The 23056-nt window shown below is 44.2% G+C and overlaps 1 protein-coding gene and 1 long non-coding RNA gene across 2 annotated transcripts; both read left to right on the top strand.

Annotated features, from left to right (window-relative positions):
* Nucleotides 1–8032: 8032 nt before the first annotated feature.
* On the top strand, nt 8033–16083 carry LOC148220054 (uncharacterized). Its single transcript, XR_015798962.1, has 2 exons — nt 8033–8155; nt 13909–16083. It is a non-coding gene; the product is annotated as an uncharacterized LOC148220054 (long non-coding RNA).
* Nucleotides 16084–16907: 824 nt separating this feature from the next.
* LOC148220055 (uncharacterized) lies at nt 16908–21459 on the top strand. The gene has a single exon (XM_088155485.1). The coding sequence runs from the start codon at nt 20452–20454 to the stop codon at nt 21313–21315; it is 864 nt and encodes a 287-aa protein (XP_088011611.1). The 5' UTR covers nt 16908–20451; the 3' UTR covers nt 21316–21459.
* The last annotated feature ends 1597 nt before the right edge of the window (nt 21460–23056 follow it).

The following is a 23056-nucleotide window of genomic DNA, read 5'->3' on the forward strand; positions in this document are numbered from 1 at the left end:
GGGATAGAGGGTGTGGGGATGTATGTCAATGAAAATATCAAATGTTCAGTTAACAAGGTTTGGAAGCCACTAGGCCGTTTTAGGCTTGTGACTACCAGAGGTTTTCATTTCAGGTCACCTGATTGGACAGTCATAACAGTGGACTTACCTAACAGTTCACAGGACGTGACGTTAAACCACATGAAACTGGACAGTGAGTACTTTGTTGTCGGGGACACAGCACACACACCCCTAGAGATTGAGGTGGTTCCCATGACCATCAAGGGAAGCATAACTAGCCTCATTCTCTTGGCACGATGTCCTCTACCACCATATTACCTGGCTGAGGGACAAATCCTTGCCCAGGCCATTCCTGTTCCACAGGAGGTCCCAGTAGATGGAAAATCACCTGAAGTCTACTGGGCAGAAGTGGTGGGTGAGGACAAGCCCTCTCTGGCATGCAACCTAACCCGTGGATCAGATCACCTCCATGTGGAGGGGGTATTGGACACGGGTGCTGATGTGACTATCATACCTGAAAGGATGTGGCCGTCACATTGGGAACTTCAGCCTGTGGCAGGCAGAATCCAGGGTGTAGGAGGAGTCAAATTGGCAAAAATATCAAAAAGCATAGTACAAATTGAGGGGCCGGATGGAAAATTGGCTAGCATCCGTCCATTTGTTACAGATTATAAATGCCCTCTATGGGGGAGAGACACCATGTCACAGTGGGGGGTGAAATTAATTATTCCTAAAATTCCTCGGGATTTTTAGAAGCGGCCACTGTGGGGCGCCCTACCCAAAAGTTGAAATGGCTAGATGATACCCCAAAGTGGGTAGCACAGTGGCCGATGAGTAAGGAGAAGCTCAGGGCGCTTGAGGAGCTTGTGGAGGAACAATTGGCTAAAAGCCACATAGAAGAGACCACAAGTGCGTGGAATTTCCCGATTTTTGTGATAAAGAAACCAGGGAAAGACAAGTGGAGGCTGCTCCACGACCTCCGGGAAATAAACAAAGTAATTGAAGACATGGGGTCTCTCCAACCTGGAATGCCTTCTCCAACAATGCTTCCCAGAGATTGGCAATTGGCTGTTCTAAACATCAAGGATTGTTTCTTCCATATCCCCCTACACCCAGATGATGCCCCACGGTTTGCCTTCTCGGTTCCTACCATCAATCGAGAGGCCCCAATGAAGCGCTACCACTGGAGAGTACTACCCCAGGGAATGAAATGTAGTCCCTCCATCTGCCAGTGGCATGTGGCCTCATTGCTGTCCCAGGCGCGTGCCCAGAGAGGGGAGGCCATCATCCTTCATTACATGGATGATGTGCTTGTGTGTGCCCCCGATAACTCTCTAGTCCAGGACACACTTGACCTAGTGGTTAAAGTTTTAACCTCTGCTGGATTTGAATTGCAGGAGGACAAAGTCCAAAGGATGCCACCTTGGAAGTACCTGGGCCTGGAAATTACTGCACGGACCATTGTTCCGCAGAAATTGGAAATTAATTGTAATCCAAAAACCTTAGCAGATCTCCATTCCCTGTGTGGGTCACTGAATTGGGTTAGGCCCTGGCTAGGCCTCACTAATGAGGACCTAGAACCTCTCTTCAATTTATTGAAAGGGGAGAGAGAGCTGCTTTCTCCCAGGGAACTGACTCCAGAGGCAAAGACTGCAATTGAAAAGGTACAAAAGACCTTAGGAGAGAGGCAAGCTCACCGTTACCAGCCCGAGCTGCCCTTCAAATTCATTATCCTAGGAAAACTGCCACACTTACACGGGTTAATATTCCAATGGATCAAGGAGCAGAGAGAGTCACTCTTAATCATAGAGTGGGTCTTCCTCTCCCACCAGAGATCCAAAACTATCACTAAGCCACAAGAGTTAATAGCTCAGCTGATTCGGAAAGCAAGGATCAGACTGTATGAACTGGCTGGCTGTGACTTCACATGTATTCACCTCCCTGTTAAACTGTCTGAGGAGGGAAAGAACTCTCCTGACAAATTGACTAAAGAGATGTTTGAGCATTTGCTCCAGAGCAATGCCAGTCTCCAATTAGCCCTGGACAGCTACAGAGGACAAATATCAGTCCATGCCCCGTCTCACAAGCTGTTTAATGAGGAATTCCACCTCATTCCTCGTGAGGAGTCGGAGACCACTCAAAGCTCTCACAGTGTTCACTGATGAATCCAGGGCTTCCCACAAGTCGGTGATGACTTGGAGAGATCCTCAGACTCAGCATTGAGAAGCTGATGTTGAGTTTGTGGAAGGGTCACCCCAGGTAGCTGAACTGGCAGCAGTTGTGAGAGCCTTTGAAAAGTTCTCAGAGCCAATAAACTTGGTGACAGACTCAGCCTATGTAGCGGGGATAGTGTCCAGGGCGGAGCAGGCAGTGCTCAGAAACATCGAAAATGAGCAGCTTTTCAGGTTGCTTTCCAAACTAATTTATTTGATTTCTCATAGAGAACACCCGTTCTATGTGATGCATGTGAGATCACACACAGATTTGCCAGGCGAAATTGCAGAAGGGAACCGTCAGGCAGACTCCCTTGCAACCCCAGCAGAACAAGCACGCCTTCCTGACATCTTCCAACAGGCAAAGCTGAGCCACCAGCAGTATCACCAGAATACACCAGGTCTAATGCGTCAGTTCCAGCTAACACGGAGTCAGGCTCGAGCCATTGTGGCCACCTGTCCCAACTGTCAGCTGCACACCATGCCCTCAATGGGCATGGGGGTTAACCCCCGAGGTCTTGGCAGTTGTGAGGTATGGCAAACAGACATCACACACATTCCTAGTTTTGGTCGCCTCAAATATGTTCATGTAAGCACTGACACATATTCAGGTGCAGTCTATGCCTCTGCCCATGCAGGAGAAAGGGCTATGCATGCCAAACAACACCTAGTGCAAGCCTTTTCAGTGTTGGGGATCCCTAAGGAAATCAAAACTGATAAGGGCGCAGCGTATAAGTCCAAGGAGTTCCTGGAATTCGTCCAGCAGTGGGGAGTGGAACATAAAACTGGCACCTCCCACTCCCCCACAGGCCAAGGTATAGTGGAGCGAGCCAATCAGACGCTCAAACAGGTTTTGGCTAAACAGAGCAGTTCAACTGTGTGGATGTCTCCACAGCAGAAGCTCTGCAAAGCCATGTTTACTATCAATTTCCTAAATTGTTCATTTGAAAACATGAGTCCACCTGTGGTACGTCACTTTAACAGTAGCAAACAATTCAAGTTATCCCAACATCCTCCAGTTTTGATTAGGGACCCAGAAACCTGGGAAATCAAAGGTCCCTATGAGCTTGTTACCTGGGGGCGTGGCTATGCGTGTGTATCCACTCCCTCAGGCCCTCGGTGGATTCCCCAAAAGTGGGTGAAACCGTTTGTTCCCAAACATCCTGCTCCAACTGAGGAGAACGAGGAGCAGGTAGCAGTGGCTTCAAAAAGAAGACGCCGCAGAAAAAAAGGAAAAGAAATCCTCATAGAAGGTGGCATTCCGGCAAATAGAGACTTTTAATAGGTTTTATAATGTTTGTCTTTTCTTCTAGAGAAAAGCTTCTCTTCTCTCAGTCCCGTGATGAACCCCATCCAAGCTGTCTTCCTGCTAACACTGAACAGTCTAGCAGCTGCATGGATTGTCCCTCAGCCACGTCAGAACACCTGGGTGACCCTGGCACAGACGCTCCAACAAGAAAATAGATTTTCTCTTGCTACTACACGGACATGAGTGCCAGGAATTTGAAGGACTTTGCTGTATGGACCTGACCTCGAAAGCTCCTAACATCCATGCTGCCCTCCGAAACACGAACAACTTAATCGGACAAGTGAAGCAAGAATCTGAAGATTGGTTCAATGGACTGTTCAAAGGCTGGGGACTCACAGGGTGGTGGACATGAAAGACTTGAAACAACCTAACCCTCCCGCCAGCTACAAGTGGTGGGCAAAATCGTAATTTGAATGATACCAATATCCTTCTTTCAACTTTGTTAAACAAAAAACGGGGAGATGTTGCGTTTCCTAGATACATTGTAAATGGTACATCCCGTGACCCCTGCTGTGCCCTGTATCTTGGTCCCTCTCCCCTCCTGGCCACACAGAGCTGGCTGGGATCCAATTTCTCCCCGCCCCCCCTTTCCAGACCCTAGAAAAGGTCAGGACCCGCTGACCTCGCTCTCTTATCCCGCACTCTTTTTCCCCCCAAGCGCTCTGATCCCGCTCTTTCTTTTTTCCCCCCCACTCTCTTCCCCTGCGCCTTTTCTCTTCCCCCGTTCTCTTTCCCCCCCCCACGCTTTTACCCTGTCCTTCCTCCTCTTTTCTCTCTCTTCCCCCGATCTTTTCCCTTCCCTTTTCACTCACTACCCACGAGAAATAAACCTGTAACTTTATCAGGGGAAAGAGCCTCTTTTGATATCTTAACTACGTCTTTGTGGCTAGGGCCCAGGGGAATTTTACCCTAACACCTGAGCTAGACCGGAGGAAGGGTGAAGACTCTGTTTAGGCCGAGGAAAAAGCCGTTACACCATACCCTTGAAAATTAATTGAAAACTACTAATATTTTCTAGGAAATTAAACATTTTTTATAACATCCAAGGATCTTTAATTGCTTCCACCATTCATTCATAACCTGAGCTTCTCTTTTGTTCTGGTTTTGAACTGGTATTTTAAGATGCAGAGAGAGAGATTTTACCAATCTTGATATCTGCAATGAAATCATTGCAAGTATGTCTATGCTAATATTAAATCTTCTTAATGATGCATGAAGACAGATGTGCTGGGAGAGGATTAGTGGGATAAATTTTCTACTGGAAGCATGCTAATCTGTGTAGTTTAATCCAATTTCCAAATTAGATCATCAGTGTGAGAGACAAGGCTCACTTTAAAATTTTTAAAAGTTTAATAAGGGATAAAAGGGACAGTACCCAGAACTGGGGTGCTTGGAAAATCTGCCAGAAGCATCCCGTTAGCTTAAAATATTTCTCTTATATACTCTTTCATTACATTGGTTAAATGCATATCCATAAGGATTATACATATTCAAACATTCCTGTGCGCTTATGTGCTCCAGGAATACTTTTGCTTGGCTTGACCTTTGACTTGTCTTCATGCCATCCTGTAGATGAAATTCATATATTTTATTGCTTCTCGAAGCTCTGTTCAGTTGTTTGACACTTTCAGATAACCTGGAGGGTCAGTTCTTGCATTTTTCTCTTGGTGTTTATTCTCCTGGTTCTTGTCACTGTTATATTATCATTCAGATAATGTAATCCATAAGTACATTGAATAAACATAGCTATTTCACACCATTATCTGAGTTAGTTACACAAATAAAAGCATTTAACATTACATAGTCTCTATTTTAATATTTTGCGAAGGCCTAAGCTATAATATATATTTATCACACTGTTATTTATATAAGCTACATGGTGCATACAAAAGCTGACATTATACTAAATTAAAGCAGTTAAAAGGGGTTACAAATAGTACTATATCAAAATTGTTGTGATCAATAACTTGCAAAAGCCAATACATAAATGCGAAAGCCAATAACTATCTTGTCATTTATAACAATCAGTACTGAGCTGCTAGATAACAGCTGGTTTAAATGCTTTCCATTCCTTTCTCTTAAAATAGTTCTGAGAGTCTAACTGATGCACATCCAGTCTTCTAGGAAAGACACAGTGTTAAATCATCGTTTTGGGTTTGTATGGCCAGGTTTTGGTAGCCGGGGGGGCTACAGGGATGACTTCTGCGAGAAGCTGCCAGAAGCTTCCTCCATGTCTGGCAGAGCCAATGCTAGCTGGCTCCAGGATGGATATGCCACTGGCCAAGGCCAAGCCAATCAGAAATGGTGGTAACACCTCTGGGATAAGATAGGTAAGAAGGAAACAAAGGGTTCTTGTGCAGATGTAATTGTGGCCAGAGAAGAGCAGGATAAGAATATATAAGAGGAGCAACTCTGCAGACACAAAGGTCAGAGTAGAAGGAGGGGCAGGAGCTGCTTCAGGCACTGCAGCTGACATTTCCCTACAGCCCATGGTGGACCATGGTGAGGCAGCTGTGCCCATCCAACCCATGGAGGGCCACTGGGGAGCAGAGATCCACCTGTGGAGGAGCCCATGCCGGAACAGGTGTATGCCTGAGAGGAGGTTGTGACCCTGTGGGCAGCCTGTGCTGGAGCAGGGTCCTGACAGGAACCTGCAGATCCATGGAGAGAGGAACCCATGCTGGAGCAGGTTTGCTAGAAGGACTTGTGACTCAGTGGGGAACCCATGCTAGAGCAGGCTGTGCCTGAAGGACTTACCCTATAGAAAGAGACCCATGGTGGAGCAGTTGGTGGAGAACTGTTGCATCCAGACAGGGGCAACCCACTACAACCATAGAACAATTTGTTGCTGTAATAGCAGTGTATGACTTGGCTCACTGTTTCAAGGCCAGTATCTTTCAGGTGTTTGTAGTAAGTCATTGTTCTCAGTCTAAATTATGTCATTTATGGTTGCATAAAAAGTTTAAAGACTTCAGACCCTCATTAAGATAGTCTGGTTATTACATTGTGGAATCGTGAGTGATGATGCTATCGTGACTTTTAAATCTTTTGTTTCAAAATGAGAATTTACTCTGTAAGAAAGTTAGAAAATATGACTATTCTCTGCAAGGTGATTAGACTGTGCTTGATAACTTGTTTTTGTGGTTTAGGAATGGTAGTCTCCAATTTAGTACTCCCACAAAAAAGACCATGAACTGCTCCCCTTCCTCCCCTCCAATGGGAGGCACAAAAGGCAAAGATCATGGGTTGAAATAAGAATGATTTACTGGAAACAGAAATGAGATAAGAAAACGAACAGTAGCAGCAACAATATTAATAACAAAAGGTAAAAGAAAAAAACCCCAAAAACAACTCACATGGAAAAAATACCCCTGATAATAGATAATGCCAAATGGCTCCCTCCATCACATTTTCTCGACCAGACAAAATTCCTCACCAGAAGAAAGTCCCTTTCCCCTGGCAATGACATGAGGTGGTATAGAATAACTTCTGGGCCCTGGTGTGCTGGTTTTGCATTGAAGCCAACACCTTACAGAAGTGACTTTTCTGAGAGGAGCTGCTGAGAGCTTCCTCTATGTCTGACAAAAACCAATCAGGGATTAGTTTTGAGAACTGACAACCTGTTAAGCCACTGAGAAAGCTGAACACATCACTGTGAACACACATGTTAAAAATTAACAAGCCTGGAAAAAAGCTCTCATGCTTTCCGGTCTTGGGAGAGAGAAGTTCTTCCCCCTCCCGGCCCAGTGGCTGGGCGGGGGAGGGGAGGCCCCAGGGCCCCGGCGGAGGCTGGGCGGGGCCGCAGCTGCTAACATCGTGCCGACACTAAGCCCTGCTGCTGGCCCGGGCCGAGCCAGGGTCCGCTGGGCCCCGGGAACAGCTACGGTTTGGGACCGGGCCCCAGTGGTTGCCAGGCAAGGGGAGGGGAGGCCAGGCCATCAGCCGCTGAGATACTGTCTGCTTTCCCCCTTCCCCCCAGCGTGCCCAGACCAGCCCGCGGTGTAGCAATGTATCTTAAGAGTTTAGACCATAGTTTATACCAGGTGCACCAGCCTAGCCATTTTCAGCTGGTTTTTTTTTCTGTTTTATCAAACACTCTGGAATTCGTCAAGGCTACTGAAACATAAATTGTGCTAAATTGGGAGAGAAGAAGCTGAAAAGCAGAATACCAAGATTAGAAGGACCAAGATAAAGGTGGGCGGTGAAGCGCTGGACCGTAACCAATCAGATTTCCTTCAAAGTGCGTGCAGAGCACATGGACAAGATAGAGGCACCAATAAAAAAAAATGCACGATCGTGTGGACAGTAGTTTTAGAATGTATAGGAAGAGCATAATGTAAACAATAAATCGGTTTCTGCATACTCACATTGATTTGTCATTCGGAAGTCCTTTGTTCCTGCATGTTGGTGAACCACGATGTGATAGACATCGTGCTTATGAACCGGACCATCGGACTCTTTGGACTTTGTCTCTGAAGGAGGTCCGCGGATCAAAAAAGCGGGAGGTCTGGTCGGAGACCGCCACGGCTGGACCACAGCGGGGGGGAGCCGGAGAGAGGCTCCGCAGAATACGGGAGAGAGAAGACTCCTGAAAGAAAGTGTGCACTGCGCAGCAGAGAACTACGGTAAGAAGGTGAGCGACCGGGGCTGGGAGGATGGGAAAGGCGCTGTCGAAAGAAGGGCAGGCAACGCTGAATATCCTTGAGTGTATTCTCTCTAAGAGAGCAGTTAAATATGACCCGGAGGTTTAAAAAAGACTATTGAGATGGGGTCAGGAAAGAGGATTTTTTGCTAAACCCAGGAGTGTTTTCGACACCCTCGAGTGGGAAAGGCTGGAAGTAATTCTCTGGGATGCCGTAAATGACGGGTCAAAAGGAAACTAAGGGAATTAGCACGGCATGGAAAGCAATAATAACAGTGTTAAAAGGAGCAGCGGCTTTAGAGCCGGATGACCCCGCATCTGCCTTCCCGACGTTTGCACGAGAGTTTTTTTGGGGGAAGGACCCAGTTATACCGTCCCTTCCTTCTGCACCCCCGGAGCCGGAGTTGCAGGCTCCACAGGCGGTTTCAGACAGTAACAACGCCGAGTCACAGCTCGCACAGGCTCCGCAGCCCATGACAGAACCAGAAAAAATGGAAGTAGATGCGCCGCTCCCTCTGCCGGCACCGGGACTACCTACGAGGTGCCCCGTGGTATCCCCTGAAGAGTTAACAATAGCTGCAGGAGGGCGCATATATTCCCCGCTTCCTCGCTGTGGCCATTTTCCACATCCCCCCCTTTTAGGCAGCTTCCCCCCCCCCTCCCGTTGCTCGGCGGCACAGGCTCCAGTTTTCCCCCGCAGTGGCATGGATCCCTCTCCCGACGCAGGGAAAAAAAAGGGCGGGGATGGAGAAAAGTGAATTTTACAGTTTTTTACAGTTTTGCAGTTTTACTGGAGGAATTCAAAACTATCTCTGTGCACTGTGGCACAGTTATAATGGTATTGGTTTTTACTATAATACTTAGAAATGTATATACCCAACAATATTTACAGGCAGATAATGTTTCTGCCCCCTTAATTCGGGGGACCCTTTCTTCACAAATGTTTTTAATTAAATGCTAGTAGAACAGCAATTCATATTTAAGCCCAGACTGAAGATCCTTTTTGCCATAAAACGTGTCAACATTTTGATTCTGTATACCTCTTTAGTAATTTAAGAATGATTAAAGCTGTACTTTGAAAAATCCTAATAAGAGCTATACTTAATAATTGCAATTACCGTTATCTATGCTAGAATCCAAATTGCATAGAATCACAACATACTTATCACATCCTTTTTAATCCCTCCAGTAAAATCATCTTGTGCACAGATTGTTCGAATTCTTTATTGCCTTTTTGTATTAACAGCATTAGAGTAAGTTACGTCTATAACTTGTAAAAGATGTTGGTTTCTATTCTTGTTAAGGTCCAATATTGTAATGTCCAGATACGTTCTGTTAAGATTCATTAAGGCTAAGTTCTATTAAGGTAATTCTATTAGATTTCATTTCTGTTAAGTTTCAGTATCACTAAGTTTAGACAATATTTTATTCCAGTTTTATTTAGATCACGTTATGCTCGATATTAATACTGATTAACTGAGTTATCTTAAGTGTGCTTTTTGTTATACTGAAGTGATAATTAACACTATTGATTGCATGGTGTAAATTTACCAATTTTGTAATAGGCATAATTCATAAGATATTACTGTTGTATTTATAACCGGCTTTTTCATGTGTTTTAACATCTCTTGGTGTAACTATATACGAGACGTGTCATTTTCAGGATCTTTTCTTTTTCTTCTCTGTTGGATCTCCCTAGAGGTATCGGAAATGGTAGATTCCGTGACTCCTGCAATGTCCTGTGGTCTGGTCCCTCTCCCCTTCTGGCCATACCTAGATGGCTGAGATCCAATTTCTTCCCGCCCCCCTTTCAGACCCTAGAAAAGACCTGTGCCCCCTGACCTCGCCCTCTTTCTCTTTCTATCTCCTGTCACTCCTGGGGAAGCACAAGAAATAAACCCTGCAACTTCCTCAGGGGGAAAGAGCCTCTTTTATTATCTTTTATTTACGTTCATGTGGCAGATCCCGAGGCTTCACCCTAACAGCTGAGCTAGTCAGGACGAAAGGGTGAAGACTCAAAAAGGGTCAAAAGCCGCACTTCTCTAGTTGCATATGCATCTCCTTTATCCAGTCTACCTCTCTGTTGTCTAATGATTTTCAGTATCTTCAGAGTTCCAGGTTCCATCTGAGCTTCATTGGAAACATCCTCTAAACTGATGATCTTGTGAGAGAGGACAGAGGACAGATGCAATTCCAGTCATTTCTTACAGGAACACTCTAACAGTTTGCTGCTTTCAAGACATCTCTATCCTGAGGAAAAACTTCAGAGAGAACCAGCTGCTTCAGGGGTTTGGTTACTTTCTCACCCTAAAATATTTCATTATAGCTTCTATTTTTCAGAGTCTTGTTTTTTAAAACATGTCAAGGAATTCTCTTCCAATTAGGGCCTGGGCTCTGGCCACACCCTGGCTCTACCTGGATGGGAAACTGCCAACAGACCCAAGTGTTTTCTGCATCAAAACAATACTCGAGTCACTTTGACTTGGCAATTTGACCATATCAATATGACAGCTGGACTTCTTTTTGAAGTGAGCTTGGGAATCATTTTCTCGAGATGATTATCCAATTCTTCACTGATTTGAGGTTTGTCAGCTGTTGCAGACACTGGGATGATGCTACCATGTTTTAGTGCTTGGTAATCATCTAATTTTACATGTGTAATTAATTATGTCTGTTATTCGAAATGTTTTTGATTGCTATATATGAATTATTCCTGATTGCTGTAAGTTTCTGGTCTCACTAGATATAAGACTCCTCAATTGAATGTACAGTGACAAAGCCTAATCGAGTCACTAAATTAAAGAGAAGATATGCATGTGTTTTTATCATCAGCAGGTTCAAAGTAGTCATCTATTCAATTTACCAGATATCAATTGTCTCCAAGAAAATGAGGCCCAGTCAGAAGAGAAATTACCTAACCACCATGTGTTGGGGGTTGGATTGCTCCCCTTTTCTTTCTGTGGAATTCCCCCCATTGTTATGCTAAGTAATTGTGGCTACACCTTGAAACGACAGATAATGTTCTCTCGTAGGGGGGTGGGTGGAAGGGGGGGGGGGGAACCGGAAAAGGTGGACGGGGGTCTGGAGCGGGGGACTCTCTCTCGCTTGGCTCGTGGAGTGGGAAGGCAGCCTGGGCTCCGTTCTGGCATCTCCCCCTGCCATCCCAGCACTGAGATCCACGCTCCCTGCTGTTGGACATCGCTCTGCTGCTCTCCCATCTCACTCTACTATCTCCGGACACTCAGCTGAGCACCACGACCGACACCGTGAGGGGGGAATCACTTTCCCCATCCCCTCTCACCCCCTGGGCCTCCGCCACCATCACTCCAGCCCTCTTCAACTGTGCGGGACCCTCCCTGCCCCCACAGCACCAGTAACTGAGCGCAGGGAGACGGCCTGCGGCCAAAAGGGACTGGAGCGGAGCTAGACTGTTTCTGTTGCCAATTTTTATACCTGTTGTTGTTTTCTGCCTTGTTAGATACCAGTAAAGAACTGTTACCCTTATCCCCATATCTCCTGCTTGAAGGCGTCTGAATTGGACCTAAAATAATTAAAAGGGAGGGGGGTTGCACTCTGCATCGCAGAAAAGGGGCTCCTGCCTTTCCTTAGACCATACCTGTCTTTCAAACCGCGACACCATGCAGCTTTCATGAGCCGACCAGGACTGCCAAAACATAGCCCTTTCTGGAAACTTACAAAAGTAACTTATCCAGAAAAAGTCTAATGTCATCATTATGGTATTGTACTCCTACTTGTGGGTGATGGTGCAAAGGCTTTGCACCACCTAATTAGTGGTTTGTCAATCAGTCTTGTCTGTCTTCTTCTCAGAGCCAGGATTAACAGAAACATGGTTGAAACAGTTTTTCTCGTGTTCAGGCTTGGATGTTTATTATATCTTATCAGAAAGTACAGAGAGTATGACAGCACTTCCAGCTCCTTGCTAGAAGCAAGGGAAAAATGGCTACAGAGGCAACTGCTACAAGGTCTTTTAAGGCTAAATAGTCCAATAGAGAATTAACACCGATATTATTTATACTTTTGACCCAATAACTATGTTCCCATGACCCTTAGAGTGACACTAACTGGCCAACCAGAAACTACTACCTGAAAACCATGAAGAAGGAAAAAGAAGATGAACAAAGAAAGAGACAATGCCCATAAACCTCCATCTTGTCCTATACCTATTACTATACTATAAAAGCTTCAAATTTAAAACCCATCACCCTGTGAAAACACACACTTCTATTTCACTACACACTTGTGATTTCTACTTCACCACTCATATTTAAAAGGAGTCTCCAAGGCCTCAGGTCAAAAGCAGTGTTTTCCAGGGAGTCTGTGCCTGAAAGCACAGAAAGCTCAAAAACCCCAGATTTCTGGGATCCAATAATTATCGAGTGCAAGTACATGCAAAACACTTGTCACGCCACAACAGGTCACAGCTTTTATCCAGATTTCTGCGACTCGCCATGGCATAGATCACATATGAACGTGGCATCACTATATCCTTCTGGTCACTTTTGAGCCAAAAGAGCGGGACTAAGTGAGAAACAAGCAAGCAGCGTAAAACACCAACTAAACTGCAAAAAACAGTATCTTGAATGTATTGATGCCTGAAATATAGGCCGGAAATAAATTCTCATGGACCAATGCCTATAGAGCAGGTATTTGTTTATTACAGCACTGATGGTGAGGGGGATATCTCCTCCTAACTCACCCACCTTTGTCAAATGATGTGGTATATTTATACAGTAAGTATTGCTTAGTATCACTATGTCACTACAACATCATCACATACGTGCCAGAACTAATTTGCATAGTATGATCTCATGGTTATTAAATAGCTCTTTTGCACTGTGCTTGCACTTCCCTAATTCAGGGGTTGTCAGGGGTCTAGGATGAAGGTTTCCAAGGTCTTCTTTGCATCTGAACTTTTCAACTTTGTCTTCAGAGCATGCTCAGTGATGGTGTTCCTTGGTCTGTCTGGTCTTAACCAGCCTAAATTCTTTATTTTGTTGTTAATTGTCTTTACATTTGCCAATTTCTCATTAGTACTATACTTATCTATCTCTAAAGCTATCCACCTGGTGAGCTTTTTCTTCTTTTTTTTGTCTATTCAGCATTAAGCAAACAGTTAACCATATACTAGCCATTACATTGTATAGAAAGTTATTTATACTAGATTATATTGATATCAGGTTATATAGAAATATGTGCATGATTGCTACCTTCTCGGGTAGCTGAACTGTTTCTAGTAGTTACATTATTTCCTGTGCATGTTTGATGTTATTCCCTTGCTAATTCAACAGTCCTCTTTCCTTCCAAATGGCTCCGTGTGCATGTACAACCCCAAATGCATATCTTGAGTCTGTATAAATGTTTATTTTCTTTCCTTTTTCCATTTCCAAGGCACGGGTTAGAGCAATTATCTCCGCCTTTTGTGCAGAGGTTCCTACTGGTAAACGTCCCAATTCTATTACCTCTTTGCAGGTGGTGACTGCATACCTGGAATGTCGCTTTCCACTGATGACATAGCTGCTTCCATCAGTGAAACAGGTTTCTGCATCATCAAGGGGGGTGTCCTTCAGGTCTGGGTGGCTGGAGTAGGTGGTTTCGATGGTTTCCAGGCAGTCATGGTGTACCGGTTCCCCTTGGTTTCTACTGAGGAAAGAAGCTGGGTTGACAGTGTTAGTTACCACTATTTCTACATTGTCTTGTTCTGCTATAATGGCTTCGTATTTCAGGAATCTCTATGGGGAAAGCCAGTGGCCAACTTTCACTTCCAGCACCGTGGACACCGTATGAGACACTAGCACAGTCATTTCCTGGCCCAAGGTAAATTTGCATGCTTCCTGGATGTTTAGCACAACTGCTGCTACATCTCAGAGGCATCCTGGCCAGCCCTTGGCCATTGTGTCTAGCTACTTAGAAAAGTAAGCAACTGCCCTTTGATATGGGCTCAGATCTTGGGCTAATATTCCCAGGGTAATCCCCTGTTTTTCATGGGAAAATAGGAAGAATGGTTTACTTACATCTGGCAGTCCCAGAGCTGGGGCTGACATAAGAGCCTTCTTAAGTTAGTCGAAGGCTCATGTGGCCTCTTTTGTCCACTGAAGGTCCCTGTTCCCAGTTGCAATGAGAGCATATAATGGTTTTACAAGTAGTCCATAATTATAGATCCACAATCTGCACCACCCTGTCATTCCTAAAAAGGTTCACAGTTCTTTGATTGTCTCAGGTTTTGGAGTTTGGCAGATCGTTTCTTTATGATTTTGCCCCAAAGTCCGTTGTCCAGCAGTGATCTTGTATCCCAGGTAGATCACTTTCTGTTTCACTACCTGAGCCTTCTTCTTTGATACCCTGTAACCCTGGAGTCCCAGAAAATTTAGGAGGCTTACTGTCCAGGCCAGACATGCTTCTTCTGTCTGGGTGGCTATTGGGAGGTCATCTGCATACTGCAACAGCCTTCCTTCTCCTGGCGGGGCTTCCCAGGCCTCCAGGTCCTTTGCAAATTGTTCTTTGATCAAGGTGGGTGAGTTTTTAAAACCTTGAGGCAACCATGTCCAGGTGAGCTGTGTTTTGCACCTGCTCTTAGGGCTTTGCCATTCAAAGGCAAAAATTTTCTGGCTGGTTTCATGGAGAGGGAGGCAAAAGAAGGCATCTTTCAAATCTAAAACGGTAAACCAGGTTAGCTCAGGTGTCAAGCATGTTAATAGAGTATATGGGTTGGCCACTTGTGCTGGTTTGACCTGGGAAGAAGAAACTCAGAGAGAAGTTCTCTCTAAGGGGGCTTCCTCTGTGGGGGGTTGGGACAGCTTCAACAGCCAATTGGAGAAAGTTTGTTCACTCCGTGAACACACATTTTGAAGGAAGTAATCTGTAACTGAGTCTCTTTTTCTTTCCAACGGCAGTGCAGGTAACAGGGCCCAGGCCTGGTCCTACTACAGGCCTGCGGGCCTGGCAGGGGGGCAGGGCTGGTCCCCCCTATCTCGGGAGCTGGCATGGCCCGGCAGAGAGGAGGGGGTGGCCATGGACGGTAGCGGGAAAAAGTCAGGCTGATTTAAGATCCCAGCTGCTTTTCTTCCCCCCTCCCTTCCAGCGTGGCTGGTGTCGAAGATCCTGGCAAAGCTCCAGCATTGTAGCCTTGGTTTTTTTTTTCTTTTCCCTGTTCAAAATCTTAACTCTTTCAATGCTCAAATAAGACTTATAGACTTTTCAATCCTTCCCGGAGTGAAAGGGAAAAAGGAAATATTCTAAAGTCAGTGAAGCAAGAACTAAGTTTTTAGATGGAAGAGAGTGGAGAGATGCTGTGAAAATGGCTGAAATGTCCTTTTGTAAAATTGTAGGAATGAACTGATGTACTGAATATTCCTATAAACCATAAAGAAAGACATGAAGAGTTGGAGATGTTCCATTTAATAGATCATTTCACCAAAAAGCACCTGTGTTGAGAATCTTTGCCCTGAGGAAAGAAGAGTATCTCAGTTTTCTGAGGATGAAACATGAACAGAGAGAAAAGAGATGAAGAGAACCTTTACTGTGGAACATTTCATTCTTAAAAGTAATACCCCATGAATCAGACATAGCCCCACATGCGCAGCTCTGGGAAGGCTGTGGAGTCGGGAGGAGTGCCACAATTGCAGATTCCAGGCAGATGCAAATCATCGAAATAAAACCACAAGAAGACTGTTCTCTTCCTTTTTGTAGAAAAAGTCCCTATAGTCTAACAAAAAGAGGCTTTTCTCTCCAAAAGTGAGCTAAAAAAGGACTTTAAGTTGGGAACTGATTGAAGTAATTTTTGTATGTTTGTTTTGTTGTTATAAAGGTTGGGAGAAGAAAGGAAAGAGAGCTCTGAAAATCTTATTCTGAATGTTTTTTTCCCCTCTTTGTATATTTAATAAATTTCTTTTTATACCCTCTTAAGTTTTAGGCCTACCTTGCTTCTGCTCCTGGTTCTGTCTCACAACAGAAAATGAGAATATTTAAATTGGCAAATCAAAACCATGACACCACTACAGGGTAAAGATCCTCACTTATAGATCTTGTACTACTCGATATGAGCCATCAGGTTTTCAAACAGGTAGAATGGGAGTGTTGAAATCAGATTGACACTCTTTTAAAAATTCTAATTGCAGAAAGTTCTCGGGCCAATTCCTTCTCTATCTTCCTTTTTCAAGGGGGTATTGTGTAACTCTGACTGGCTGTTTTCCTTCCTTTAGTTTGATTAATATAGGAGGTGCATTTTTTGCCCTCCCTGGTATATCAGAGGCCCATACTCCAGGAAATACTTGGCTCATTATTTCTTCACTAATTTCCCCTTCAGTTTCAATCATTGTTAATATTAAACTTAACACTTCTACATATTTTTGATCATTTACCTCCAGAGTAATCTCCCCATTTTCTTTAAATGTAATGGTTGCTTGCAATTGTGCCAATAAATCCCTCCCCAGGAGCAGATCTGGGGAGTTGGGCATATACAGAAACTTATGAATGCCCCATTGTTTTCCATATTTATACTTTAAAGGCTTACAGAAGCATGCTTTTTCGGTTTGGCCATTTGCCCCTTTTACCACTACATACTTATTCTCCACAGGTATTAAAGCTTCATTTAAGACTGAATATGTTGCCCCCATGTCAACCAAAAATTCCACCTCCTTCTCTTCTTCCCCCAGCTTCATTTTTATAACCAGTGGATCTGCTGGGGAAAGATTCATGGGGCTTCTTCAGTCTTTTTTCACATGTGCTACCACCACCCCCTTCTTTTCTTGGTTCCCCTTTCCCTGGCGCCTTCATGCTGGGCACTGATTTTTCCAGTGACCAAATTTTCTGCAAATTGCACACTGGTCTCTGCCCAGCTGGGACGGTCTCTGCCTGCGTGGTCCTTGTCCGCCTCTCCCTTTCTCCTCTTTTACAACTGCTACTAGTTTCCTCACTCCGTGCTTGTATCCCTCTTCCCAGTTACTAAAAACTCTCCATGCCTCATCTAATAGGGCTTCTAAATTCCTTCCATCCGGTCCCTGGAGCTTTTGAAATTTACGTCTGATGTCTCCTGTAGACTGTCCTAAAAACAAATTCACCAGCTGTTGTATTCCTACCTCAGACTCAGGGTCTAATGATGGATGGCGATGCATCGTGTCCCTTAAGCGATCCAGGAATTTGGATGGAGACTCAGAAGGACCCTGTTTGATTGCATATAAAGCTGACAAATTTATTGTTTTAGGAATAGCTCTCTCCATTCCTTGTACTATCCACTCCTGGTAGCTTTCTAGCTTTATTTCTGCTGTTCTATTTGGGTCCCAGTTTGGATCTTGGAGTGGGAAGTACTCTTTTGCATTTTCTTGTTGGGCCCTACAGAACTCCTCTACCAAATTCCCAGCCTTTTTCAAAATCAACTGTTTCTTTGTTTCAGTTAGAGCATCCATCAGTAATTGCATATCACTCCAATCAGGGTTATGCTGTTTTATTATGTATCATAAACCACTGGCAGTGTTTACTGGATCACTGCGATAACTCAGCAACCTTTTCCCACTCCTCCGGATCGATACTTGAGAAGGGTACCTTAACCCCCATTCTTCCCCCTTCTGGCCCCACTGCCTCCCGCAGAGGTGCCTGTACTGTTTGTTTTCTAGTTCTGGATGAGATTGAGCTACTAGGGGGTGTTTTAGGGGATGTTCCTTCTGAGCTCCCATCCTCCTCCTGTCTCCTAGGGGGAGGTTTAAATAGATCTGTTAGATCTTGTTCTTGCACTGGTGTGCAAGACTTTATCCAATTTTATACATCTCTGACCGATGCTGCAGGCAGAGCAGCACCTCTTAAGTTTACCTTTATTAGCTGCCTTATAATCCTTTTCAAGGGCTACTACCAGAGGATCAGAGGGAGGTCTAATTCCACAGTCTCTCTGCCACTCAGGGTGATCCCGAAGGGTAAAGAACATATCCGCATAGGAAACCTCGTCCCACTTCCCTTCTCTTCTCAAAAACAACATTCACTGTAAAAAGGTGTTATAATCTAAAGTTCCAGTAGGTGGCCACCTTACTCCATCAGCTAATTTATGTAGTGGCCACCACTGGCCACAGTACTTCAAAAGCGTTTTCTTGTCCTCCGTACTTCTCACACCAGCTATCTCTCCCCAATGGGCTAAAACACACCCTGGTGAACTAGCCTTAGGTATCTCTTATTATTGTTGAGACTCTCAATATTTTCTCTTTCTCTTTTCTTAAACCACTTTTCTGCCCTTATCTAGAGGTGTCCAGGGATCCAAATAGATTGGACGCAGTCAGTCCTGATTATTTCTGGAGGTTTTTCTAAATTATCATTAAACCCATCTCTTAATATTATATGTAACCTTTCGTTCCCGTCTTCCACTTCTCACCAACGTTCTTATAGGTCTCTCTGTTATTTTCACCTCTATATCAAAACACCTTGAACACGGAGAATGTGAGGGTAGCTTCCTCCGGTATGAGACACCCTAAGTTCACAAATTCCTGGGAGTCGAGCCCAAACCACTCAAGGAGAAGGATTCCTTTTATTTGTCTAGGCAAAATATACACACATGCAGCATCCCTCACACAGTGTCCCTCATGCAGGGTCCTTCACGCCCCAACCAATCAGCACTCACTTTGCACTGCACTCACTACAGTCACTCCAGTTGCCTGGGAAATGGGCGAAATGATTTAGCGAACTCTTTCTGCTCTCACTTTGCACTGAAAGGCATGTTTCAGTCACTCACACAATCAAAACACCGCAAAAACACAGCACGTCCAGACCTCGGCAAAATAGCAGTAATAAAACAGAGATTCATTCGACCCACCCCCGGGGTGGCTGTTCTATCGGTCAGCTGTAAGAGTTGGTCCAGAGTTTCCCTCATATGCCTCATGACCGTCACGAGGATAGAGGCTATCCCAAGGACCCCCCACCCGCTTCTGGACAGGAGTTCTGGCCTTGGCAAGGTGGATGCTGGCCAAGGGACTGTTTGTTGGTGCGCTGTGCTTGCTGTGCTGTCCACGGTACAGTGCCTTTGAACAGGTACTATGCCTACATCTGCTTCTCGGAGCACCACTGCATGTTCTGTCTCGGAGCACCTCACAATGGCCCATAAATCTCCCCACTTCTTGGTCGGACGCCACTTGCTTTGGAAAAGGACTATAGCTATTCCCTATTCCCCTCTTTCTCTCTCTCTCTCTTTACTTTGTTTCCTTTAACTCTCCCTCTATGGCAAAACTGAGTTGTTGGCACTCAATAAAAGTGCATTTCTGCTTTGAGCAAACTGACTTGTCCCCTGTTGTTGTCTTTTGCACCCCTTGAGATCAAAATGAACCATCACTACTCCCACCTGTATTAACAGGGGATCGTGACATTTTAATTGACGTCACGGACAGGATTTCTGACTGACAGAACGGGTTACAGGTTGTGTGTAGTCTGTAGTAGGGGAAGGACGTCTTGCTCCAGCCGCACTTAGCTGGCCACCTCGAAAGGGGTGAGCCTGTCTAGAAAGCAAGGGGGGCAATTCAGGTTTCCCGCAAACTGCACGTGCCTAGGTGTAAAGCATCTCCACACTCATTTGAGGGCTCTGTCTTCAGAAATTCACAAAAGATCTCTTGGTGCAAAAAGTGGGACTTTGTTATTGTTGTTCTTAGTTGTTTTTTGTGTGAATTTTGACTGTTTGGTGTAGTGAAGAGACAACCAGAGATTTGTAATTAAGGTGCACCTCCCAAGCAGTAGGTCTCTTCACCCACACAGGGAAGTGAAGGGGGAACACAGCAAAAATCTGTGTGTGAGTGTAACTTAAGTAATAGACCTCTCTGCTCTGGTTTTACTTACCCCTTTTGTAAAATGACTGATAAAACTGCATTTTATGCTCTATTAGCTAAATATAACGCCAGACCTCCCAAGGTTGGAAAGAATGGGCAAACAGTAATTGGTATAATTTAGAAAATGTGATTGATAGAATATGTTCTTCACAACATGAAGCAAAATTCAAACTGGGCAAAGATAAAACTATACTCTGCTCACTTTCGGGAGCTTGTCTTACAGCAGCTATAGAAACTTGCTTAAAGCGAGTAAGTGAGGAAAACACAATTATAGACTCTTTACAAAACCTAGTACAAATTTTGCAAAATCAATTAGATGAGGAAAGAAATGAGAACCATTTATTACGAGTTGAGAACCATTCATTATGAGCTGCCCTACATGCCAAAAATTCAAAGCATACTGACTTACTAGAAGAAACAGAGAAAAAGGAAAATATTCACATTAATCAAATTTATCCTCAAAAGGAACTAACTTTAATGAAAGATTATGGGGAACTTTGCTGCCCTAACTTGAGACTTATGATTAAAACAGAATTTAATTATGTCAATGATGAGGACTTTAACCCACATATAACCACTAAAGAAACCCCATACACAGCTACCGAATTGACTAAATTGAAGAAGGAGTATGGATGTGTCCCCCATGAGTCTGAGACGGAATACGTATTTCGAGTGTCTCTCACTGGGGGAGATCAGATTCAATTATCTGAACAAGAAGCTAGTGGGTACTGGGGACATGGGGTTTTCTTAACAATTGGAGATAAAATTAACCTATGGTCCCTAACTCAGCACGCAGCTTATTGGGCAGGGGGGCTTAACCCCTTGGAAAGGGGAGACCCTGAAGCTTTAACTGGTACCCCTGACCAACTTATTGAAAACATTCACAAAGCTGCCTGCTTGCAAATGATAGATGAAAGAAAATTAATTACAGGCTGGAAATCACCTATGCAATTACCTGTAATGCCTGAAATTATGACCCCTTTAATTCGTGGCCTCCCAGAGTCACTTAAACCTACAGCAATTCTCCTTCAAAAAACCATTGCAGCTATATCTCCTGTAGATAGACTAGATAGAGTTATTGCAAACTCGGGTGACCAATCTTGTTTCACTGACCCTTTCCCTCCATATGTAACCCCTTCTCAGCAGCCGCCAGGCTCACAATCATGTTCTCCTGCCAGTAACCATAAAATTTGGACATGGAGCAAAGTTGCAGAAAAGCTACTGAATTATAGTAGGAAATATGGAACTATAAAAAGCCCAGAGGAAAAATTAGAAAACACAAAAGGTGTTAGACACATTGTTTCTCCTAAGAATAAACCTGAGAAGGGTAAACAAGTCTAACCGCCAGTATTGGTGGTTATTAGGGATGAGGAAAGGAGTCCCCCGAGATGTAATGCATGGCTTACCACTTGAAAAGCTAGCAAAAATAGTTTCAAATTGGCATTGTCCCAAGCCTATTGTACCTAACTCCTCCACTGTACAGCCCAGTGCACCCCCTCCTCCACTGGTTCTGAGCATTAAATCAGAGCAATCTCCTCCACAGGTTCTGGGAGTTGAGCCAACGCAATCATCTTCTCAGCTTCTGGGAGTGGAGCTTAAACAGCTTCAGAAGCAGGGAAACTAAAGACTCCGTCCCTTGTAGGTGGGCAAAGTGACAGAGGTCATTGGTTATTTTTAAGAGTGCTCACCAGAAATCCTAAAACTGTGGATTTACTGATAACAGCAATAGTTGGTCCTAAACAGTCACGTATTACTTTTGTGGTTGACACTGCAGCCCAAATTTCTGCATTAAAAAGAAAAGCTGCCCAGAAATGTGGAATTGTTCCAACAAGGAAATGAGGTTTTATTCTTAATGCCTTAGGAACCACAGAAGCTATGGATAAAACTTTTGTAAAAATTCTATTGCCTGGAGAAGAAAAACAAATACTTATTAAAACAGTAATTGGGGATATTCCAAATGATTTATTAGGAATGGATGTCCTTGCTGGGAGACAGTGGGAAGATGAAGAGGGCTGTCTTTGGTCTTTTGGCATGCTACGTTTTAATATTAATCTGCTCCAAACCGTACCCTCCCTACCTTTCAGCAAAATTACTAATGTAAAACAATACCCTCTTCCCTCTGGAGCCAAAGAGGGGATTAAACAGGATTTGTGAGATCAAGGAGTAATAATTGACACTCATTCTCCTTTCAATTCTCCTGTATGGCCGGTCCGGAAACCCAACGGAAAGTGGAGGCTTACAGTAGACTTTCGCAGGCTAAATGCCAACACAGACCCTCTTACAGCAGCAGTTCCAAATTTAGATGAATTAATAACATCAAGGAAGGGCTCACACAATCATGGCAACTACAGATGTAAAAGACATGTTTTTCATGATACCTATACAGCCAGAGGATATGAACCGTTTTGCCTTCACATGGGAAGGGCAGCAATACACCTTCACTAGGCTTCCCCAAGGGTATAAACATTCCCCCACTTTGGCACACCAAACTTTAGCCCAAGAATTAGAAAAGATATCCAAACCTGACAATGTAACTTTATCAATACATTGATGATATCCTTGTGGGAGGAGATGAAATAGAAGTAGTGAGGGATACTCAACAAAAAATAATCTCCCATTTGGAAAACCTTAACTTACAAATTCCCTCAGAGAAAATTCAAAAACCTTCTCAGGAAGTGAAGTTTTTGGGAATTTGGTGGGAAGGAGGTATGACATGTATTCCACCTGATACTCTAACCTCTTTAGATCAGATTAAAATGCCTGGATCCAGGAAACAACTTCAACAAGTTCTAGGATTATTAATGTTCTGGAGAAAACACATTCCAGATTTTTCAATAATTTCCAGGCCTCTTTATGACTTGCTAAGGAAAGGGGTGAAATGGGATTGGACTCCTTCTCAGGAGGAAGCACTACAATTGATGATGTTTGAAGCAACAGCTCATCAAGCCCTGGGCCCTATTCATCCCACAGATCCTTTCCAGGTAGAATGGGGATTCACCATCTCAAGGTTGTCAGTGCATATATGGCAACGGGGTCCAGAAGGCCCTACAAGGCCTGTTGATTTTTATTCCCGTGGCTTTAA

Source organism: Sturnus vulgaris, chromosome W (assembly GCF_052056855.1).
Source record: "Sturnus vulgaris isolate bStuVul1 chromosome W, bStuVul1.hap1, whole genome shotgun sequence".
Taxonomy (NCBI): Eukaryota; Metazoa; Chordata; class Aves; order Passeriformes; family Sturnidae; genus Sturnus; species Sturnus vulgaris.